This window comes from Clupea harengus, chromosome 11, assembly GCF_900700415.2.
Source record: "Clupea harengus chromosome 11, Ch_v2.0.2, whole genome shotgun sequence".
In the NCBI taxonomy this organism is placed as follows: domain Eukaryota; kingdom Metazoa; phylum Chordata; class Actinopteri; order Clupeiformes; family Clupeidae; genus Clupea; species Clupea harengus.
This window is the reverse complement of record NC_045162.1, coordinates 24028530-24053955: the sequence shown is the minus strand read 5'-3', so window position 1 is coordinate 24053955 and position 25426 is coordinate 24028530. Positions and strand designations below refer to the sequence as shown.

Here is a 25426-nt window from a genome sequence, read left to right as displayed (position 1 = left end):
CTGTTGGTCGACATCTTCGCTTTTGCCCGCAAGGTATCCCTGGTAGTGTTACTGAAAGCTATGAATTACTGTAAATATTGTAATGTTCTGTCGTCAAGTCTGAAATGTAGACTGAACATTTACATTTACATTTACATTTTACATTTACATTTACATTTTACATTTACATTTAACATTTACATTTAACATTTACATTTAGCATTTGATATTTGTATTTACATTTAACATTTACATTTAAAACTTATATTTAACATTTATATATAACATCGGACATTTACGTTTATATTTAACATTTACATTTAACATTTAACATTAACATTTAGATGAAAGATTTATATTATTTAACAACTTTGTGTTACTGCCAAAAATTATCCTTGGAAAAGTTATCGCATGAATTTACATGAATTTATCTCTAAATGCTTGAAAAAGTGACATTTGAATATTGTCATGCTTTTTTTTCCATATGATAATGCTAAATGTACGAAAACTGAGCAGGATTTTCGAACGTGCAACATTTTACAAACGGCGCCCTATAGTTTCCAGTCTCCGTTCGTGACAGCAGTTTTGTCTCCTTAAGGCTTAAGCCAACAGCCAATAAGGAATGACCATTGCAAAGATTGTTTTTTATCGGTTGTTTATTTATTTTTTCTTGTGTTTTGCACGTACGAAAACAATTCTCTGTGTGGATAATTGAGAATAAACTTGTAAATTATTTTTTTTTAATAAACCTTAAAACAAGGTGTCCTAGATTCATTATTTGCCAACACCAAGACAGAAAACAAACAATTGGATCATATATTAAACGATATGCATTCCTGGAAAAGCAACAGCTAGCTAGTCATGACGCACGCACCCACACACACACACACATACACGTGCACACACACACACATATATAAATGATGCCGCCAATGGAATGTTTCCACAGACTCTTCCAACACTGACATTTACTTCCACTTGATGGATCCAGCCAAATGAACTGATTGTGTTTCAAGTGTAGGAACAAATAGTATTCATCAAACTACATGACTAACAACCAAGACCTAGCAACTAGACCTTCAATGCATCAACATCTTGTGATCTTGTAAATTACGGTTTAAAGTTCACAAATTGTCTATGAGGGATCCGCCCATCCTGACTCTGGATGGGTGCATGAAAACAAAGTCAGGGATCCAAGCAGAAAATACAGAAATTAAAAACCTTTAAATTAAAAAACAGAAATGAATATCCTCTGTCACATATACTATCATTTTTAATATAGTTGGTACAACATAAAACCTACAGATCACAATAGATTATCAATCAAAAGTCTAAAACAATGAAAATCATTAAAACATTAAACAATTAGCTAATATTCATCCTAGTGTGCATTTCATGGTGTCCAAGTGCACAGATTTAACTGCTTTAAGTGCTTTAAAAAAAGTCCTGAGTTCCTGTGTACAGTCACCGTGTTTCTCAGGCCCAGCTCAGTCTCTCTCGTTTCTTCAGCCGAATACGACTGAGTTGCAGGGCCCTGCTCTTCTTCTTGTGTCTGGTGCGGATGAGGCACGCATCTCTATAGATTTCCTCATCCTCATCCTCAGTCTTTGCCTTGCCACTCCTGCCGCCATAGTCTTCATCCTCATCCTCCTCTTCAAACATCTGTGTGAATCGTGTGGCCAGTTCATCCACGTGCCCTACAGAACGGGCTTGTCTCTCTGTTGGATGATCTCGTCGTGGTGCTTTCTGTAACCTGGTCCGAACATCGGCATCCAGGGAGTCCAGCACAGCATGCTCTAGATCTCTGAAGAGCTGCATGGCGATCGGCTCCGCGCTGAGCAATGACTCCGGGGTCACGCCTCTCCTCAGCCTCAGAGCAGCTTGGTGCACCAAGGGTCCACAGTAAAGCCTGAGAATAACAGGAGGTAGAGACATGCCTTTCTGTAAAAATAAATGACTGATTAAGGGCAGTGCCTTAGTGTTTTGACCTGGCTTACTGACACTTCATGCTTCAAACCCCATGGCTAGACCACTTACAAATATTGGCCTATCAGTAGAACATTATTTATATGGCATGTTTAACATGGTGGAACGGTATCTAAAAACGGTCACTGGCCCTGTTTATCCACAAACTAGGGCCAGTGACAAGTGAGTAGTCTTCTTAGTAATTTAAGGAATTAATGAAAATAACATTAAATAAATGTAAATGTGCAAACATGAAAACGTCTTACAGGCAGTGTTGTGCAAGTTCAAACCTCTCATGAACTAGTTCACGTTCATAGTAAACATGAATAGTTCACGTTCAAAGTTCACCATTTAAATTCTGAACTAGTTCATAGTTCAGTTAATTTCATAGTTTTAAGGTCGAAAGTGAGAATGAAAGACTTAACTTGTTTTTTTAAAGAAAATGTTATCCATCACTACCCCTTGCCTTAAACTGTACTTCATATGTATCAATTCCTAAAATAAATGTTACATTTTTTTTAAATTATTGCTAATTCTGACTGTTTGTTTATTTATAGCCTGCAAACAAAAGGCACAACCAATCATAGTGCTATGCCTTGCTATAAAACCAATTATTAGGCTAGAACTTACATTCTATAATTTAAATTTATAAAATAAATGTGTGGACAGAGGACATAAAGTTTTTTTGGGGGGGGGGGGTTCAGCGCAGGAGGACACAATTTGCACAGAGAGGTGAGATTTTTATTGTCGGAATTTTTATCAGACAGTGTGTAAAAATCCCGCAAATAATAATAAGGTGCATCGGATGTAGTCCCTGAGTCTGCGTCTCTGCTTTCACTTGCCATTTTTATATGAGACCGAGAGACCGAATACGTTGCTTGTTTGTTCTACATGTGTGTGCGATGAATCATGGGTAACGTAGTGCGAAGTCGAGTAATTGGTTTAGGTTAGGCTACATCGTGGAAATTTTACGGGCACTGAGCAACGACATGTTGCAAGCATTCGATTTAGACAGCGTCTCTCTTCAGGAGAAGTAAAACATTCCGTAACGTTTTAGCTAGACCTCAGATAATATGAACGTGTTCACCGTTCAAATTCATTATTTGTCATTAAGTTGCGTTCAGTTCATCGTTCTCATAAAAATGAACGTGTTCAATGAACGCATTCTTTTGAACTCGTTTGTGAGGGACCGGACGGTCACCCCACGTTGTTTGGGGATGTGGCGACTGGACTGGGTGGTGAAGTGTGGAAGAACAGCGCAGAAGATGGTGGTTGTCATAAAAGTATATATATATTTATTTACAAAGGGCTCTAGCAGCCCGAGACATGTGCCCAACCATAAAACAAACACATGCCGGCCGTACTCACAGGTACTGCAGTACTCTGCACCCTGGGCACCTGCTTGTCCTATCTAGGTCCAATCACAGGCACCTGTTCGGCCCAAGCCAGGTCCCAATCTAGGCACAGAAACTAAGTACATTTACTGGCCATCGAAAACAAATACCTACACACACTAAGCACAACACAAGGCACACAAACACGGTACAGAGACAAGGCACACAAAACAAGGGATCAAAACAAAGCTAAAAGTGTCCACGCATCTAGACACGCACTGTTTCACCTCACTCCGGTAAACAGGGAAAGCAGTACACCTGTTTCTCCCCAAAGTTCTGTAGCCGTGCTGTCGTATGCCTCTCTTGGCAAAGTATCTCTCAGCCAGTCTTCCCCATGCTTGCTTGAGGCACCCTTAACATAGGGCAGCCACTTGGGCTAAATTGGACCCCACCATTGACGTGGAGAGCACGGAACCAACCATTACGGTGCAACAGCCCTTTTCTGGCCACGGTGAGAAGGGAGGAAATTCACCTTCTCACATCGTTCATGCACAACACTGCTTACAAGGCACATGTTCTGACCAACATGTTAGGAGGTAAGGCTGAACATTATGACAGGGTAATGATCATACCCATATCCAAGGTAGAAGAGCTGAACACATAGAGATGTGGTATTGAGGAACAACCCCAGCTTCCTAAGGATCTTGCGCACCAATCTGTAATTCTATGGTAGAGTGCAGTACGTTAAAGGGCCACAGGGAGATAAACATACCGTGCAAGTTCTGGCTCAGGCAGAGGGAGGCACAACAGTTGGTTGAGCCTGTAACTGTCTTTCATGCACCCCTGCCATTGGCTGTAGGTGTGAGCTGCCTCCAGGTCAGGGCCTCCAATCGTAGGGTAAAGCCGCAGGCAGTTCAGTCTATTCCACACCAGCGGTATACCTGTAGAAACAAAACCACATTGTTTAGAGAAGGGCACATTCCTTATTTTCCTTACTCTCTGCTCCTTCACCTATGTGTATTGAGAGGAACTAAACTTCTACTGCATGTACTGCTGTGCTGTATGATTCTTTCTGCTTACAGCTATTTAATTAAGGAAACTATAATCGTGCCTCCCCAGTCTTTCAGAGGGCAAACATCTGAAACCAGTGGTAGTAGCTAGCCAACTCTAGACTATAGCACTTGCTTCCTGATCTTTCCTGTCCCACAGAATGATTTCATGAATAAGGAGGATGTGATTCTCTATGCAGCTTCCCTTCCTAAAATCTACTAGTGTGACTTCCAGTGCTTTTGCTCTCAGAAATGTCTGGTTCAATGTCTAGTCAAATTGCAGCAGGTGAGCAATGTGTTAAGGATTAGGCATCAAGCCTTTGTGAAAATGTACCTTCCGGGCCCTTGTATCGGCCACTCAGCTCCCCAAACACAAATCCCAGCAGCAGAGACCACAGGTGCTCTATATGTGGCTGTGGGTCGGCTTTACTCAGCCAATAGCATGTGACGTAGACAGGTAGCTGGAATTTGGCTGCAATGGATGTTGAAATGGTATTGGTCACACCGAGTGCGTCACAGAGAACTTGCAGTCGTGGTTCTAGTGGTTCCTGGAACACCAAGACAGACATCACCAACAATTCAGAGCTTTGGTGAAATATTTGTTTTATCTGGGATTTATCAACCAAATGAATCTCTCAAATGAAAAATGAATTATGATTGTATACTGTACCTCGTTCAGTGTGTCCAGATGCAGATTCTTCCCATTAGCAGGACAGGCAGCCTTTACCCAGGAAGTGCTCAGACTCAAGCCCTCCCTGTCATATTCTTCCACATAGCACTCTCCTGGGTCCACACGGGCCACGCTGGGCTTCCTATCATCCCTCTGCGTCTGTCCAGACAACAGCAGGCCATAAAGCACCTGGCGAATAGGCCTTGAGATCGCATTGCTGCTGGGGAGGTCAAAATTCTCAACATGAGAGCTTAATCGGACTCTCTGCAAAACCAGGACATCAATTACAAAGAAGCTCATTTTCCCCTCAGACAATGGCATGCGGATCCAGCTAGGGAGAACCTGCAGTTCCACTGGCAGCCTGCTGGGGGCGACCCCATTCAAGAAGAACTGGGCAAGGTTGCCTTCTGTCAGTTGATATTCATTCTGGCACGCTGTGAGAGCCTTCCGGACTGGACCTCTGTCGTTCTGATCTCCGAGCAAACCAAGCACAGCACCAATAGCTTTCTTTGTATTTGGGAAGCCAGACAACCAATGGAGGATACCATCGAGAAGAGCATGGGATCTGGAGAAAGGAGCAGTACAGCTGGAGAATTGCTCCCAGCTGAAAGATCCTATCATAGTGTGTATGTTTACATGTTTCCCTGCTAAGGCCGCAAAGAGAGGGAGAAGCTGCTTGTTCATGTTTTTTAAACACTTACAGAAATTTGAGACTAAAAATATTTTGGCTGGGATGAATTTCTGGGTGAGCCTTTTTTCCCACTGGAAATGTTTAAAGGGTAGAACTCCTGCTTTCAGGTCAAAGATAAAGAAGTCACTGTCATCAGACAGAACTGGACAATTCCACTGATTTGCCAAAGCAGCGATTTCCCAGTCAGCCTCTTCCATGCAGTGAACAAATGGTATCTTCAGATGAATGAGGATCTGTTTGAAAACAATTGTCAAGAGTACTGGCTTAATACTGCTATTGTAACATATCCGCCCTAAAGATAAATCTTTGCCAATTTTAATACGGTCTCGGGCACGTTGCTCACGGTATTCCAGTTTTTTGTCAGTGTGGTCACTTCCTCCATCAAGGATAACATAGGGCTTTATGTTGCAGTTCTTCAAAGTCTTAAAAAAGTAATTGATCAAAATCTCAAAAGCATAATAATCCCCACCATGCTTCAGGTCATATTTTGATTTGTCGTAAAGAATATTAAACAGATTACAACCATCTATAATTATCTTGCCACCTTTAAAATTGCAGTCTTTTAAAAACAGACTATTTCCCTCTATGTAAGACTTTAATCCTCTGACTCCCATGATGTCTGTCTTCCAGGTGTCAGCAACACTGCCAGAAAGAAAAAAAGAGGAGAACATTAATTTATAACTCATTCTCTTTCCTTTATTTCCACCCCCTTGTCCCTGTTTATCATCTAATATGTCTAAGCTACAACTCATGACTACGCTACAAATCAGAAACAGTATGATCTCACCATGACCGATTATCTTAAAAAAAGCCACCATATCGACTATTTTATTTAATTATATTTAAGTTTGATCTATTCTCTGTCTAATATATATTGCATTGTATTGTATGGAAGCCCATCTCTGCCACTTGAAAAAAAGTCACATAGTTTGTCATAATTCTGACTTAGTATCTCATAATTATGCCTTACTATCATAAGAATGACTTACTTTATACAGGCTTCATCCAAATTCAAACACAGTAACTAGTAACAATCTCCTTGTACTGAAGGCCACCATTTATGTCCCTTCATGCTTGTTCTTGACGTTACCAGCCTAACAGAAAGTCCTCAACCTAGCCGCCATTGTGTCTTTATTCTCAACATTGAAATGGTATTTCAGCTTCATTCTCGACATTGTGTCTTTATTCTTAACATTTCGACTTCATTCTTGAAATGGTATTTCAACTTTATTCTCGACATTTCGACTTTATTCTTGAAACAAATCACTCTTGAATTCTTGAATCACTCACCAAGCTTATCAGAAGAGAAAGAAAAATGACCAGTAGTCCATTAAAGGCATTTTCTTGTCTGCTATTCTGCTCCTTGCTGTCCTCTTCTTGAGTTGTCTGCCTGGTGCGCTGTTTTGCTGGTTTATGTACACAATTAAATCACTAATTTGTATGGACACTGTGGTGTATGCTCATGTGATGTTCTGATTGATGTTCTGATTGATTGATAGTATTTGTTGCCATTGCTATTTTTCCTATGGCTCTCCAAACTTCATCTCCAAACTTCATCTCCAAACTTGTTAGATTTTGATCAGAGTCCTCCTTATATCTCTACCCCTTCTCATGTCACGGGTAAACCTATTCCTCATCTCCACCCATCTCTGACCCAGCCCTTCTTAAATATTCAAAATGTTTTTAGATTTCCTGTCTCTCCTGTTTTCCAGGTCTATATATACATTTAAGTGTATCAAATGTAATCATAGGCTGAGTTTGGGAAACGAAACTTAAGAATAATCCCTAGGGTTGCTCAAGAACGTCAGAGAGACAACAAACAAAACATTAGACTACAGAAGGCGTCAATTCGTGACTTAATGTATGAGTAAGTTAGTAAGTAAATAAATAAATAAACAAATAAATGAGGCGGACAGTATGCCTTGGCCACAACAACCATGTAGCAGGCCTTGTCTGAAAAATAATTGAAAAAAAAAAACATTTCATTCAAAATAGCCTGCTAAAAAGTCCTTTATTGCAGAAATGTCCTCAAAATAACGCCATTTCGTTATTTTGCATCAGAAATTACATACAATATAAGATGGGGCAACATTTGGAGGCTAACATTTTATTGAATGCAGTGGACTATAGGCCTACTTTGATGTCAGCTACTCATGTGTGCAACCTCACCACACAAACATACAGAGATTAAATAAACAATATACTAATAAAAAATAAAAAATGTATATGAAATAGTAAAAGAGCCTAACCAGATGTGCTTTTCCACTGCAGGAACTCAGAGCACTAATCCCCCCTAATCGGCTCCTTCAGCCTTTCTGTTTCCATAGCGGTGCAGGAAATACCAATCTACAAGTGACGCCTATTTTGCTCCTTGATCAGTTCCAAGCATGACTAAATCGTGTAGCAGAATTTGTTGAGTGTGGAGTTTTTTTGTTATTGCTGTAGTAAATCAGATTACTAAATTTGGCAGATTAAAATTGACCCACTTGGCAGCTGGCGCCTGAACCTCCTTATCGTTGTTCAAACTTTTCTCCTTTAGCTGTGAAAGTATTAATTTAACATTTCAGTTTATATGCCCTTTGAGTATAAGGGGTGTCACCTTGTATTCATGAGGCTTCAGAGACACAAGTCTCTGAGTCATTTGCTGACCCTTTCACACCTCCCTCAAACAACCTCTCTCTCTAACAGAATATTTAACCAGAAATGCTTACATTCTAACTAGTGCTGTCAAACGATTAAAATATTTAATCGCGATTAATCTCATTTATGTCATAGTTAACTCAAAATGAATCGCGATTAATCGCAAATTTGTATCTATTCTAAATGTCCCTTCTTTTTTTCAAGTTTGCTGGGAACATAGCAGTCAGGCCTCTTATTTCAGAAACAATGAACCGTAACAGTTAGGTTACCAATAAAAGGTAAGCCTACTACTTCTTTGCTTTCAGCCAGCTGCCTGTTGACATTTTCAGACAACAGTGAAGCTCGCTTCTTTTGCACAACACAACTTTTAAAAGTAAACTTTCCATTCAGAAGCTTTTTATCATCCATTTCGCCATATCGCGCTCACCATTCACTCAAACCGTAACGTTCGCCAACTACACAGTTTGAGAGGGCAAAAAGAATGTTTATCTACACAATTACAACTAGATATAAGATGCATTGAATTATTGACTATGATATATCATTATTAACTCATTATTAACTCTGAACCTTAAATTCTGATTCCTTCAGCTGCACTACAGAATGGCCTGAACAGGAAAAGAACGAACTGACTTGAACTTTAATTAGATTGATTTAAACCAGTGATATGACTTGCTTGTGTTCTTGTCTCTTTTGATTTTGTTAAAACAATTTAAACTGGTTTACACAATTCAATATTTTTTATGGACACTGTGGTGTATGTTCATGTTATGTTGATTGATCGATTGATTTACATTATTTATTGCCATTGCTTTTTTTCCCTATGGCTAAAAACAAATCTAATTCATCTCTACACTTGTTAGGTTTTGAACAGAATCCTCCTAATATCTCTACCCCTATGTTTTTGATTTCCTGTCTCTCCTGTTTTGCTTGTTTATATAGGTTGATAGTAATTCTTATGCCATATATTTGTTGGAGACTCAGTCTGAGATATGATCAGTCCTGGAAACAGGTTTAATCTTGTACAATGGTGCACACCAAGGAAGACAGACAGAAGTTCACTCAATAGAGCTTCACCTAAGAATCTTTCTAATCAGCCATTGTAACATTTCAGATATATGCCCTCTGAGTATAAGGGGTGTCACCCCATAGGCTTCATTCCTTCATGAATATGTATCAGATTATTATCTATTAGACAGGAAGGCTCTGAGCCATTTGCTACGCAGAGGAAATGGGTTAAGAACTCAAACTGTGAGACTTAAGATCTAACAGGCCCTGTATTCAGGAGGCCAAGGGCCATCAAGGCACTTTGACTTGACCAAGAGGAGGGGAGAGTGAGAACACTCATCACACCTCACTCAGGTCAAACCATCATAAGTATATTCAACCAGAAATGCTTACATTCTAGCCTAAGTCCAAATAAAAGTAACAGTTACAAATAGATATAAAATGCATTGGATTATTGACTATTGTACATCAGTATTACCTCTAAACCTTAAATTCTGTTTCCTTCAAGGTCTAACTGGAAACCGAAAGTTGAAGTGTATCAAACGTAATCATAGGCTGTAAAATGGGAGTTTGGGAAATTAAACTCATAGACTCTTGTATTTCAAGAATGTCAGAGATACAACAAATGAAAGACTAGACCACAGAAGGTGTCAATTCGTGACTGATTTAATGATAATAATAATACTTACATTTTATATAGCGCTTTTCTAGACGCTTTACAGAGGGCGAAGACAAACAAAACAAAACAAAAAAGGACACAAAGGAGCAAACAAAACAAACAAACAGAACATTTTAGTAAAAAAGAAAACTGGAGAAGCTGTGCGGAATGAGTCATGTAGTGGAGGGTAGGGAGGGAAAGAGAGCAGGGGTTAGCAGGTGAAGGCGAGTTTGAAGAGGTGGGTTTTGAGGGCTTGTTTGAATGATGATAGGGTGGGAGCCTGACGGATGTGGATGAGGAGGGCGTTCCAGAGGGAGGGTGCAGCAACTGAGGAGGCCCTGTCACCCCAGGTCAAATTTTTCTGTCCAAGCCCGGCCCGCAGAGTACAGAGTAGTGCCCGAGCCCGACAGCCATTCAAATATTTTCTCCCAGGGGCGGTGCCAGGGAGGGGCTAGGGGGTGCTCTAGCTCCCCCTGGATTAGCCATAGCACCCCCAAGAAAATAATGGTTTATTCATTATTGTCATTTAATTTCATTCTGCGTTATTTATTGTGTGATAATAATATTTTACTCACAAAAGAAAATGATCACAGATTGAAATCATTCTGTCATAACCTTTGACCCAATGTTCACGTCTCACACGTGAACGTTAACGTTCCCAGACGGTTGAAGGAGAAACCGAGCTAGTGCCTGGTAGTTTCAAGTTAACATCAACAATGCATCGGTTTTTGCTACCTAAATGTCCACGTTTGGAAGAACGATTAAGAAATGAGAGTGACGTAGAAGAAGAAGAAATGCCAGGGGTATCTGGTGTGGATTTTTAAGGAGAGGAACGTTGTGGTCAAGGAGGTCAACCCTCCACCGCTACTGAGGGTGCTAACCATGGTGCTAGCAGCATCGGTGACATAAGCATGAACGCTCAGGATGGTCCAAGAAGACCACAACTCCAGAAATATCCACCTCGCATGTTTGGAGTCCAACAAAGGAGTTTTTGTAAAATCTGGATGGAACAGTTTGCGTGGTTGGAGTATACTGTAACTAAGGCCTTATTAGCTGTGTAACATTAATGAATGCTGTCTGATTTGTTGCATGCATTGATTGCCCTGTGTCGCTGAAGACTCGTTTCGGTTGATTGGCAACGAAGAGGCCCTTTTTTGCCGAAGATTTTTACTTTTTGCCTTTTTCCTCTTTTTTTGGAGCCGCCTTGAAAAAAATCAGACTATTTAGCCTAGGACGAGCAGTCTGTCTGTGTGCTAGGTATACATAAGGTTCTATGTGATTATTAATGTAAAGTGAAGTATTTGGGATTGTGGAATCTATAACATGCTGTATGCATTTTGTCAGTGACAATCGCAGATGAGCGCGGCTATGTGCGCGTCCGTCGGAAGTAGCCTAGATAATGATAATAATAATAATACAATCGGTTTGTATAGCGCTTTTCATGGACCCCAAAGACACTTTAGAGAGCAAACATGTAGACAGATGATAGACAATATGGTGGGGAGCTGTTGTAGTAGAGAACCATGTGACACATAGGCTATCACCCTCATTTCATAGCACCCTCGGTAAAACGCTGAGCTCTCCCATAGCACCTGCAGAAAGAAATGTCTGTTTTCTCCGAACCCGACCCAAGCCCGACGGAGTCAATGTCTCAACTGTTCATTCTAATGACACATTTACGTACATTTTTTATTAATAGCCTGTCACATTGCAAGAACGGAATGAAATAGCCTACACATTACACACGGCAGGCATCTGCTAGCCCTAAATAAAACTCACGTTATATGCTACACCAGAGGAGGCACAACAAACAAGTCTTACCATTAAAGATCTTTTTTTTTCTTGAAAACTTTAAGTTCCTGGCAACGTTCGTTATAAAAATATCTACATAGTCCAACCATCATGGTCATATCAATCATATTTAATTAAAATTTCACACTTCTTACATTGGACATATCCAACAGCCTCATTAGAATCTGCCTCGACTACTAAGCAGAAATATCTCCATACACTCTAAAAACAAAAGGTTCTATATTGAACCTTTTAGGGTTCTATAGCTTGGTACATATATGGCACCCTCAAAGGGTTCAATATAGAACCATTTCAGAGGGTTCAATATATGGCACCCTCAAAAGGTTAAATATAGAACCATTACAGAGGGTTCAATAAAAAGAACCCTTAGGGGTTCTTTTCTTTTTTTTAAAAGTGTTCTAAACAGCACCTTTTAAAAGGTTTATTAATTCTCCCAAAACCTTTGATCGATTTATTTTTTTGTATCATATTTTAACACTTAATCAATAATAATAATTAATGATAGTGAATAATACTGCAATAGTGCCTCTCAATAATTCTTGTATAACCATTTGGGAAAGAGCTGTAGGCTAAATGCAACTATTAGTTTAAATAAAATAACCAATAACTTGATAGCAAACCTTTGTTTACATGCTGTTGTTACTATAAAAGAAAGAGAGGAGAGGTGGATTCAAAAATGGACTGTATTTTTTTATTTAAAAACTCAACAGTAACAGTGATGAACTAATCTGGTTATATAATTTCAGAACAGGGATGGACACTTTTTTTTAACTTTGTATTTTGAAAAGATAATGCTCTGAAAAGCTAAGGGTATGCTTGATCTGCCGGGGGTACTCCACACCAATGACGAAGTACATCTCCAGCAGACATTGAATGGCATGTGCCACATCCATCTCGCCGCTTATAATGGTGATGCCATCCATCATAATGGATGCTCTCCTGGCAAGGAGGGGAGTCTGCATCGTGGAGGCTGATGACCGGAAATGAGTTGGGTGGTTCCTATGTAAATGAGAAGTGTGTAAGGGAAAAAAATGTCAATTTGCACTGTTAAAAACCAACACATACCTTGTTTAAACAATAGAGAATATAATTCCGTATCTCATTCACAAAAATATTGCAAACCTCTTGTGTTGGATAATTCCCAGAAAGCATCTGGACTGCGTTTTCCAATCTGCACTTATTTTCTCTCTGAAATTAGCCATAAGAAATGTGTAAAATTAAGAATTAAGACCGGCAATCAATGACAACTGTGACTAGCAAGCAGATAGACATACAGACATAGGCACACAGTTGGGCTAAAGACAAGCAAGAATAAAAAAAATGGCACCTGATGTCCAGGTGGTTCCTCCAGAGGCACATGGTCCACAATTCTGTTTCCTCCAGCACCAAACTTTCTCTTAATTTCCTGGACGTCAAGTTGCCTAAAGGTGACCTTTCTTTTTTTATTTTGTTCCTCAGACACTCAAGTAGGGTCTCCTGTGGGTATAGACATAAATTATGAGGCTGGCACAAAATCAAAGTAGTATAGAAATTGAACTGAGGAATAATGTTTTGCATAACAGTTGGGAAAGAACATACCAGAGGAGCTGTGTTCTCCAAGAAACGGAAATCTGGTGATGAGATCCCAGAACATCTGTATATTTTTTATGGTTTGGGTACCTGAAAGATCATTCATTGTAATTAGAACTTGCCTACTCAAATGGTTTTATTTTTAGTCTTTACACTGTAATTCACTTACTTTTTCTGGGGGGAAGGTGGGCAGACTGAATACTGTTGGCCATGGTTGGGTCAAAGAAGACGAGCATGGTCTTTGTCGAAGCATCATTCTCAACACTGGCACAGGACAGTCTAGACAGGACAGTCTTTTGCCTATGCCTATGGTAACAATCTGAACATCACACACTTAAAACTTCACACACATAATAGTAATGAACATGAGTTAATGAAGACATGCTATACTTACTGTCAGCATGGTCCAGGGGCAATCCAACTTCATGTCTGGATGAGAAGAGGAAAAGTTTTTAGTTTAATTAAATGCTTACTCACTTCCAAAATGCCTATTTACTACCATGTCTACTGAATGATTAACACCTCACTTACTGTTCTAGGAGCTAGTTCAGTTCCTTCACAAACATCACCTGCAATTTCATAGACGGGGATAGTTCTTCAACCATCCGTTCAGTGAGGCCCAGTAGTCTCCATCAATTTCCTGTTCTTTAAAACGAAAAATAAAACAAAAAACTTGTGTTGACAATGATACAACTCAATTATATGTACTTGATGGCTGGTTTCCTGTAATTTAACTAGATAGCCTGGTAATGAAGTAGTTACTGCCATATCATTCTTTTGCATTGCTGGCTGACGTTTGTAGCTAGCTAGTTAATGGCAACTCGCTATGCTAGCTAGCACGCTAAATTTAGTTAGCTTAACTTATCGGGAGCCGGGAGGACAGTGAATATATACAAGCTCAAAATCATATAATCGATAGTTGATTTTCTTGTCAGCCTGACAAGGAAGTAGAAAACTAATCTTAATGATGGATCCAGTAGGGTGACAGGATAGGATAGCTAGCTGCTGCTAAAATCATTCAGAGACAATGAATTTATAGATTCTAGCTAACAGCTGACCGGTTAACGCCCACTGACGTTTATGAAGAACGCCCCTTGTTTTTAACTTAAGAGGCATAATTTCTGGCTTTGATTTGCAGACAACACGGGTAATGATTATGATTGAAATGAAAGGGATTAGGGTTGTGTGTCACTTACCGTTAAATCCAGTGAAGAATTAACGTCTTCAGAAAGGTTCCATAAACGGTCGTTGAAGTTCAAATAACCCTCACGTGTATGAAATAGCACCCTTTTTAGGCAAAAGGGTTCTATCTCCTTGGCTAAGACCCCCATGGTTCTATATAGCACCCCCATGAACCCTTTTTTCTAAGAGTGTACAGTAGATTTCCCTTTGTTTAGTAGCGTTTTAAACTCTCCAGATGACAGTTTCTTTTTAACTTCCTCCATGATGCCAGTTTGCCACCTGTAATCGCCTTGTCACAGCTACGACATAAACAAATTCCCACCACAGGAAGAAGGCTGTTATCCTAAATTTATTTTACGGCTCTTCAGAATGTTCCAAAAAGGTCAGTTGATTTGAATGGGCTGCGAAAAGATATCATTGGCAACGGGTCATTGGCAATGGGTTTTGTGCTTCTAATTCTCTTTCATATCATTCCACAAGTAGTCCGGTCATTTAATGTAACGGAAAGTCATTGTTACTTGAAGTCAGCAAGTAATGGGTTGCTAAGCAACACCTGAACATTTTAAGTTCTATTTGTGTGAAGAACTATTTTTTCTTAGCGGAAATCACGAAACGGCAACAAAATCATTAAAAAGAGGTATCTTGGAGGAATCTCTTCTATCGTTTTGGTAGGTAACCGTATAATAAAATAAATCTCTTCAGGACGAAACAAGACCACTCCACTGCGCGTCGGGGTCTTGTTCGTCCTGTTGGGATTTATTTTTAGATAATGACTGCCGGACAATACATTATCCCTTACGTGATTTATTTTAAAATATGATTTACTTCTGCTTTATGTGAAGCAGACACGTTATTAAGATATTTGAAATATGTAATGTTCAATGCCTTATCGCGCTGATGTCCGAGCCCGAGTATAATTTCTAAATATTTGTCCGAACCCGGCCCGGCCCGTCGGGTTCCGATGGGCTCGGGTCGGGTATCCAACCTCTAATGGTGTTGACGGAAACTTTTATAGTGAGATTGACAGGTCAACAACCAATCACACTGCTAACATTAGATAGCTGGCCCAGACACCTCGCAAATCCCCTCAGATGTATTTTTCAGTTACAATAACGAGATTTTTACATTGTGCAGTGTCTACTTCTCGGTAAGTAAAAAAGAAATCTAAGCAAAAAAAGGTCAAACAAACAACTGATGACGTCACCCCATTTCTACGGGGATCCGTGCCCCGTAGAAATACCCTTCATGAAGTCAAACGATGTAAAATAAACGTGTTATGATTGCATTTTTAACGAGAAATCAATCTTAAATTGTAACAATATAACAGAAAAACTGTATTTCATGACGCAGAACACAAGTAATTACACATATTTTGGTACAATGGAATTAATAGGGAGCTCTCAATCCAATATAGGGGAGACAGACGTTCACTCACGTTGTATTTTGGGGCGTGGTTAATGATGCGCTCCAGCCATACGTATGTATTGTTATGAATTTCTCCTCTGGCACAATTTACAAATTTCTTATGTAAATTTACGAATTTTTCTGTCACAATATTTCGTATACATTGATACAAACAGGTTTTGGAGATCACGTTGCATATTTAATATAGTTCAGTACAACATAAAACCTGCAGATAACAATAGATTATGAATCAAGTCTAAAACAATGAAAATCATTAAAACATTAAACAATTAGCAAATATTCATCTTAGTGTGCATTTCATGGAGTCCAAAACATTCTCTCTCGTTTCTTCAGCTGAATAGGACTGTGAGCTCGCAGGGCCCTGCTCTTCTTCTTGTGTTTGGTGCGGATGCGGCACGCATCTCTTTAGATTTCCTCATCCTCAGTCTTTGCCTTGCCACTCCTGCAGCCATAGTCTTCATCCTCATCCTCCTCTTCAAACATCTGTGTGAATCGTGTGGCCAGTTCATCCACGTCCCCTACAGACTGGGATTGTCTCTCCCTTGGGTGATCTCGCTGTGGTGCTTTCTGTAACCTGGACCGAACATCGGCATCCAGGGAGTCCAGCACAGCATGCTGGAGATCTCTGAAGAGCTGCATGGCGATCGGCTCCGCGCTGAGCAATGACTCCGGGGTAACGCCTCTCCTCAGCCTCAGAGCAGCTTGGTGCACCAAGGGTCCACAGTAAAGCCTGAGAAATACAGGAGATGGAAACATGCCTTTCTGTAAAAATACATTACTTACTAAGGGCAGTGAGCTAGTATTTTGACCTGACTTACTGACACTTCATGCTTCAAACCCCATGGGTAGACCACATACAAATGTTGGCCTTTCAGTAGAACATTATTTATATGGCATGTTTAACATGGTGGAAAGAAAAACGGTCACTAACTCTTGTCTATCCACAAACTATCTATGGAACTAATTAAATTAACATTAAATAAATAACACGGTTAGGGCCTCATTTACTAACAGAATTGTTCCCATTTCAGGCGTAATTTCTGCGCAAATAAAGACATAAAACCGTATTTACAAAGGCAACGCACTTGAGTAAAAACGCAGATTGCGTTCTATAAGGGAAAGTGGGTGTTCGTCGCAAAGAGATGGGAGGAGCTGTGTAAATTGCGCCTAATTATGTATTAGTAACGAAACAAGAGGTGATTTAGCATGACATATCAGCTGCTAAATGAAAACTATGTGCGAGAAATTTGACACAATTAATTAACATCAGAAATGTTATTTGTTTAAATGTTTATATTTGACATATCATTTAATATAGGCATATACAATGTTGTACCACCAGCTAGCTGTTCTGCCAGGTCTTACCCAGAATCGCAGCTCAATGTTTGGTTTAAACCGTATTATTTGCCTTTTCCCATCGTTCATGCACACCGAGTACAGTGCTCGCCTTCTGCGTAGGAGTAACGTATATCTATTTAGGAAAATAACTTGTACCTGAAGTACACTAACTAAACTAAGTAAATTGTAGAGACAGAGCAGCATATTCATTTCACCTTCCATGTCTATTTTGACGTTATAGCCTTTCGAGCGCAAGCTACCCCAAGTGCCATGGCAATCAAACTTCTCTGTCCACAATAAACGCATCTTCACAAAGAGTGTCCCCTTCCTAACATTAGATGGAATGTTGGAGAAGTAACGCTGGCATCACGGTGTAAAAAGGATGAAATAACAATCACAGAATGTAGGGCACCTGCACTGAACAGAAGGGAAAGGCACCTATACGTGTCACGATGCTGGCAGCGATTGCCAGCAATTGGGACATTGGCGGCCTCTGGTGGCCAAAGGACAAAAAGAACGGACTTGTTTTCGCACACATGTGCATTTGTTGTGATTTGTGTGTTCACCTGTTTCCCGTTATGTTCCCTCACCTGTTTTCCATTGTGTGTCCTCACCTGTCTTGTATTCTGTGATTGTCACTTCTGTTAATTAGCCAGGGTGCTCTCAAGCACCTTAGCTCGCGGTGCTCTCAAGCACTTTAGCTCGCAGTGCTCTCAAGCACCTTAGCTAGTAGTGCTCTCTCGCACTTGTTTCGCCTCTAGCCATAGCTAGTATCAGGCTAGTGTCTCATTACATGAAAGCTACACCTTTTGTATCTCCTTAGTTTTTGGCCTTTTGCCTGCACCTGATCTGTGTTTTGGACTTAAACCTTTTTCGTTCTTATCCTCTGTTTTTGGAAGTGTCTTCTGTGTTTTGGACTATCGCTGCTTGGAATTATCTTTTGTAAATAATAAAGAAACCAAGTTCTGAACTGCATCCTGCTATTGGGTTCTCTGACACACTTGGCTGAAACGCTGGTTCCCAAATCCAGCGACTCGGGTCCCATCCCCGAGAGCGATCCTGACAATACGGTCCTGTTCAACCCTTGAAAAGCATTGTTTTCATTGTCGGAATACGCCGTTTTAGTGTGGACAGAAGGGCTAAATAGAGAAATATTTATGCGTTTCTATATTTAGTTGGACGGGGTCTAAGTTAGCTGTAACCGTGAACCAAAAGCTCTAATTCTAATTCTAAATCTAACTCATCATCCATGGCGGCAGGAACTCGCAGGCCCATTCTCCCCTATTTTAGCGGCGCACTATTAACACTAATGGGCAGGGTTAGGCGCTGATTACGCAACCAGGATGTGGTGTGATAAATACCAGGCAAAATGCGGAAAAACACTGTGCGCTATATGCGGTTTGGTAAAGGCGCTGATTACGCTGTGGTCGCAATGTTAGTAAATGAGGCCCTTAGTGTGCAACACATCAACATGTCTTACAAGGCACAAAGATACTCATTCTGACCAACATGTTAAAAGGTGAGACCACACATTATGACAGGGTAATGATCATACCCATATCCAAGATAGAAGAGCTGAACACATAGAGATGTGGTATTGAGGAAGAACCCCAGCTTCCTAAGGATCTTGCACACCAATCTATAATTCTATGGTAGTGTGCAGTAGGGTAAAGGGCCACAGGGAGGTAAACATACCGTGCAAGTTCTGGCTCAGGCAGAGGGAGGCACAACAGTTGGTTGAGCGTGTAACTGTCTTTCATGCACCCCTGCCATTGGCTGTAGGTGTGAGCTGCCTCCAGGTCAGGGCCTCCAGTCGTAGGGTAAAGCCGGAGATGGTTCAATCTTTTCCACACCAGCGCTATACCTGCAGAAACAAAACCACATTGTTTAGAGGAGGGCACACTGCTGATCTTCCTTACTCTCTGTCCCTTCACCTACCAGCCCCTCCAGGATTTCGCAGGCCTTTTTTTGGGATAGTTGAAGCCTAAAATTCCTGATTTTGCGGTAGCTTTTCCAAAAAGTTGCGATGAAAGTTGCAGTGTTTTTTAGGTGTTTGTTGCGATGAGATTGTGGGAGCAAATGAAAGTTGCAATAAAAAGTTGCAAATTTCCCTCTTTCTAATTATAATTGAGTTATTTGTTGAAAAATAAGTAATTAATAAGCAAACATTCATTAAAGAACAAAACCATTGAGAAATGGTCCTCTAAATAATCTCACCAACATGCCAAACAAAGGATTACCAGGACTAAAATGTTTTAGCAAAATAGGCTTTACTTATCCACAACGAAGTACACCACAGACCTCACCTGTCGTCATGAAAAGTAAAAAAAAATTAAAATAATGATTAAATAAAATAAATATTAATATTTCTCTACTGATCTGTGCTCTACTGATCTATTATTTCTGCCTTGATTCCAATCATTTCAAACATTTATAATCAAAATCATTGAATTTACGCCTGTTCTGTTCAAACAGACAGGAGACAGCAAGACTAATTCAGCTATGTTTTGCAGAAGTTTGAAATAAACAAAGATTTCATTGTATTACCGTGTCTCCATTAGTTTCATTCCCAGAGAGCACACATGCTGTACTGTACTGTAAGTTGCTTTGGATAAAAGCATCTGATGAATGAATAAATAGTGTGAATGTTTTCTGCTTTCTCTTGACCCTGAGCCAGTGTTTTAAACCTTACATACATATGCACTCAGCAGGCACAGCATCCATCATGCACACCATGCACACCATGCGTGGACCTGAATGTTACCTGGACGCAGATAGTATACCGTGACCTTTAGTCTCAGTGTTAAAATTCCCTAATGACCGGCTGATAGTGTAGGGCACCTAACCGTGGGGTAGCATGTGGAAATGGAACTGGCAACTCAAGTTTCTCCTGAACAACCATGGGCATAAATGGAAAGCAAAGTTTAATTATTTGGCAAATGCATTTCTTCCAGCATTTTATCAAGTAGGCAACAGTTTATGCTTAAATATATAATTATTTGAAAAATGATTAGTCATTCAGTTTACCAGATTGAAGTTACATTGAAAGTTACATTGTAAAAATCTCACTCATTTCACATGAATTGACTCACCATCTGAAGGGCTGCCAGTCGGTAACTCCATAGAGTCCATGCTTTCACCTTGTCTTGAGGGATTTATATCTGACACTGTAAACAACAAGAAAGAAGTGTTTTAGGAAAATAAATCTTCAAGGAATTTCAGTTCTTGCACTCTGAGGGTCTTTTGGGAGTGCACAGACCACCACCAAGTTAAAAGACATTGCAAATAAAAGGAATTCACCAAAGATCCTCCTGTCCTACGAAAATATTTACCTATCCCTATTTCCAGGCACCGTACTGATGGCAATGTAATTATAATACTCTTTATTTGCTAAATCCAATGCCTATATGTGTAGATTATATATCAGTGTGCCCAAATTACGCCAGTGAAAACAGACGCAAGGCGTCACTACGCACGTCTTCTCCTTTCAGTGTTTCCAAGTTTATCCTACTTACTATTTGGGCGGTCAAAAGACTCAGACCTTGTCCTTCGTCTTGACTCTGTAAAAAAACAAACAGAAATGGGGATATTTAAGCCAATATTTATGTACATTTTGGTCAAATTCCCTACTATGTCCAGATATATACCCTAAAAGAAAATGAAGAAAGCTTTATTGTCAAGCCAGGCAATATTTGTGTCTTCAACATGAACCAAACTTCATAATTTCAGGCTGTAGTTTAATTTTTCATCTCCGTGGAAAACTATAAATCATTTGAGTAAAGTGAACCGCTCCAATTCAGTTGAATCGACTAATCGGACTAATTGTTGTTGCCTTTTCACTCAGTTTGTTGAAAAGTCAAATCATCTGAAAATCATAGCAAATTATTGTAGAGAAGGTATTCACAAAAGTCAACAAAATGATCTTTTCTCGTTCTGAATGTTGTGGAAGGTTGGTGTAATTATATTTTTTGAAAAATGTCACTTTTAGTAAGCAACACATTCCACTTGGGACCAAGGTCCACTACAATCTAAAAAGGTTTTACAATCATCTTATATATATATATATATATATATTTCACTCTTCAATGTAGCCTAATTAGCTTTTTCAGCAAACTCTTAGAGTAATTGATAGACCGCTGTCCTCCATCAAGCCTTTGTGTAAATGTACCTTCCTGGCCCTTGTATCGGCCACTCAGCTCCCCAAACACAAATCCCAGCAGCAGAGACCACAGGTGCTCTATATGTGGCTGTGGGTCGGCTACACTCAGCCAATAGCATGTGACGTAGACAGGTAGCTGGAATTTGCCTGCAATGGATGTTGAAATGGTACTGGGCACACCGAGTGTGTCACAGAGAACTTGCAGTCGTGGTTCTCGTGGTTCCTGGAACACCAAGACAAACATCACCGTCAATTCAGAGCTTTGTTGAAATGTTTGTTTTATCTTTGATTTATCAACCCAATGAATCTCTCAAATTAAAAATGAATTATGATTGTGTACTGTACCTCGTTCAGTGTGTCCAGATGCAGATTCTTCCCACTAGCAGGACAGGCAGCCTTTACCCAGAAAGAGCTCAGACTCAAGCCCTCCCTGTCATATTCTTCCACATAGCACTCTCCTGGGTCCACACGAGCCACGCTGGGCTTCCTATCATCCCTCTGCTTCTGTCCAGACAACAGCAGGCCATAAAGCACCTGGCGAATAGGCCTTGAGATCGCATTGCTGCTGGGGAGGTCAAAATTCTCAACTTGAGAGCTTAATCGTACTCTCTGCAAAACCAGGGCATCAATGACGACCGAGCTAATTTTTCCCTCAGACAATGGCATGCGGATCCAGCCAGGGAGAACCTGCAGTTCCATTGGTAGCCTGCTGGGGGCGACACCATTCAAGAAGAACTGGGCAAGGTTGCCTTCTGTCAGTTGATATTCATTCTGGCACGCTGTGAGAGCCTCCCGGACTGGATCTCTGTCCATCTGATCTCTGAGCAAACCAAGCACAGCTCCAATAGCTATCTCTGTATTTGGGAGGCCAGACAACCAATGGAGGATACCATCGAGACGTGCATGGGATCTGGAGAAAGGAGCACTGCGGCTGGAGAATTTCTCCCAGCGGAAAGATCCAATCTTAGTGTGTATGTTTACATAGTCATTCCCTGCTAAGGCAGCAAAGACAGGGAGAAGCTGCTTGTTCATGTTGTTGAAACACTTAAAGAAGTCTGAGACTGAAAATATTTTGGCTGGGATGGTTTTCTGGGTGAGACCTTTGTCCCACTGGAAATGTGTAATGGGTAAAACTCCTGCTTTCAGGTCAAAGATAAAGAAGTCACTGTCATCAGACAGAACTGGACAATTCCACTGATTTGCCAAAGCAGCGATTTCCCAGTCAGCCTCTTCCATGCACTGAACAAATGGTATCTTCAGATGAATGAGGATCTGTTTGAAAACACTTTCCAAGAGTACTGGCTTAATGCCGCCACTGGAACATATCTGCCCTAAAGATAAATCTTTACCAATTTGAATACGGTCTCGGGCACGTTGCTTGAGGGTTTCCAGTTTTTTGTCAGTGTGGTCACTTCCTCCATCAAGGATAACATAGGGCTTAATGTTGCAGTTCTTCAAAGCCTTAAAAAAGTCTTTGATCAAAATCTCAAAAGCATAATAATCTCCACCATGCTTCAGATCATATTTTGATCCATCGTAAAGAATATTACACAGATTACAACCATCTATAACTAACTCGCTACCTTCAAAATAGCAGTCTTTTAAAAACAGACTATTTCCCTCAATGTAAGACTTTAATCCTCTGACTCCCATGATGTCTGTCTTCCAGGTTGTCAGCAACACTGCCAGAAATAAAAAAAAAAGGAGAACATTAATTTATAACTCATTCTCTTTCCTTCATTTCCACCCTCTTGTCCCTGTTCATCATCTTATATATCTAAGCTAAAACTCATGACTACGCTACATATCAGAAACAGTATGATCTCACTATGACCCATAATCCACCATATTAGCTATTTTATTTAATGATCTTTAAGTTTGATCTATTCTGTCTAATATATATCGCATTGTATTGTATGGAAGCCCATCTCTGCCACTGGAAAAAATCTCTCTTAGTGTCTCATAATTATGACTTACTATCTGATAATAATGACTTTATACAGGCCTCACACAAATTCAAACACTGGAACTAGTAACAATATCCTTGTACTGTAGTCCACCATTTATGTCCCTTTATGCTTATTCTTGACTCTACCAGCCTACCATAAAGTCCTCAACCTAGCCAACATCGTGTCTTTATTCTCAACATTGAAATGGTATCTTAACTTTATTCTCGACATTTCGACTTTAGTCTTGAAACGAATCACTCACCAAGCTTATCAGAAGAGGAAGAGAAATGGCCAGTAGTCCACTATAGGTTTTTTCTTGTCTGTTATTCTGCTCCTCTTCTTGAGTTGTCCTCCTGGTGCGCTGTTTGCTGGTTTATGTACATAATTAAATCGCTATTTTTCATGGACACTGTGGTGTATGCTCATATGATGTTGATTTATTGATTGATTCATTCATAGTATTTGTGCCATTGATATTTTTCCTATGGCTCTCCCAACTTCATCTCCAAACTGTTAGATTTTGAACAGATTCCTCCTAATATCTCTACCCCTTCTCGTGTCACGGGTAAACCGATTCCTCTTCTCCACCCATCTCTGACCCAGCCCTTCTTTAATATTCAAAATGTTTCTGGACTTCCTGTCTCTCCTGTTTTCCAGTTTTATATAACTGGAAACCGAAAGTTGAAGTGTATCAAATGTAATCATAGGCTATAAAACAGGAGTTTGGGAAACAAAGCTCATCGATAATCAAAATGTATGAATAATCCCTAGGGTTGCTCAGGAACATCAGAGAGACAACAAACGAAACATTAGAATACAAAAGGCATCAATTCGTGCCTGAATGAATGAGTAAGTTAAGAAGTAAATAAATAAACAAATAAATGAGGTGGAATGTAGGCCTTGGCCGCAACAACCATGTAACAGGCCTTGTCTGAATAATAATAATAAAAAAAAAACATTTCATACAGAATAGCCTGCTAAAAAATCCTTTATTACAGAAATGTCCCCAAAATAACGCCATTTCATTATTTTGTACCAGAAAATACATACAATATAAGCTGGGGAACCTTTTTGAGGCTAAAATGAAATTGAATGCAGTGGACTGTAGGCCTACTTTGATGTCAGCTACTCATGTGTGCAACCTCACCACACAAACACACAGAGATTAAATAAACAACATACCAATACAAAATTACAAATATATATGAAACAGTAAAAGAGCCTAACCAGAGGCGCTTTTCCACTGCTGGAACTTAGAGCAGTAATCCCCCCTAATCGGCCCCTTCAGTCTTTCTGTTTCCATAGCGGTGCAGGAACTACCAATCTACAAGTGACGCCTATTTCATGTCTAGCTTATCCAGACTGTTTGTTTTTTCACTCCGTCTGAAAGAACTATTTTATGTATGAGACACTGTAAGGTTTCAAACAGTGGCTGTTGACTTTTTTATACCAAATAACTGGAAGCACAGACCACTGACCATAGTTTTGAGGAATAAGTGAAGCAGTCTTTTTGCATTCTGGCTCACCATGCTAGAGCCATGCTTTTTGGGGCAGGGATCTGTGCTTTCAAATCAGAGAGATTGTACAGTCTCATTTCCCCTCAAATATTTTCATGGCAGAATATAATAGGCAAAGGTGACTGATACTTGGAGTTTTATTTTATTTAAAAAAAAAATTATAAATTATATCTGGTCTTCCCGTCCCAGTTCTGCTAAAGTGGTCAGACTAACAATTCAAAAGAACCAGATACAGTACTGCTCTTTTTCATTATGAAAATACATGTAAAACCTAGGGGAGGTCTTAGTCTCTTTAAATCCTATTTGGATATAAATCCTAAGAATTCTACACAACAAAGGTGGTTTATTCTCTTTTTGAGTCAATTCCTTTTTAATTTCATCAGTATGTTCACTGGCCGAATCCCTCACTATGCTGTCCCCTAATTGGTTACTGTTTGCTTTGGGCCTGAGCACCAATTTCAGAAACCTGATGTTTCATTAT

General features: G+C 39.9%; 2 protein-coding genes across 2 annotated transcripts; both read right to left on the bottom strand.

Annotated features, from left to right (window-relative positions):
- Window positions 1–16097: 16097 nt before the first annotated feature.
- Window positions 16098–20422, bottom strand: LOC116222405 (protein asteroid homolog 1-like). The gene is made up of 2 exons (XM_042709005.1): window positions 19016–20422; window positions 16098–16712 (listed from the first exon to the last, which is right to left on the bottom strand). The coding sequence occupies exons 1-2, from the start codon at window positions 19078–19080 to the stop codon at window positions 16388–16390; spliced, it is 390 nt and encodes a 129-aa protein (XP_042564939.1). The 5' UTR covers window positions 19081–20422; the 3' UTR covers window positions 16098–16387.
- LOC116222526 (protein asteroid homolog 1-like) lies at window positions 19121–24020 on the bottom strand. The gene is made up of 6 exons (XM_042709228.1): window positions 21825–24020; window positions 21489–21702; window positions 20836–20880; window positions 20413–20487; window positions 20063–20084; window positions 19121–19184 (listed from the first exon to the last, which is right to left on the bottom strand). The coding sequence occupies exons 1-6, from the start codon at window positions 23130–23132 to the stop codon at window positions 19121–19123; spliced, it is 1728 nt and encodes a 575-aa protein (XP_042565162.1). The 5' UTR covers window positions 23133–24020.
- Between the last annotated feature and the right edge of the window lie 1406 nt (window positions 24021–25426).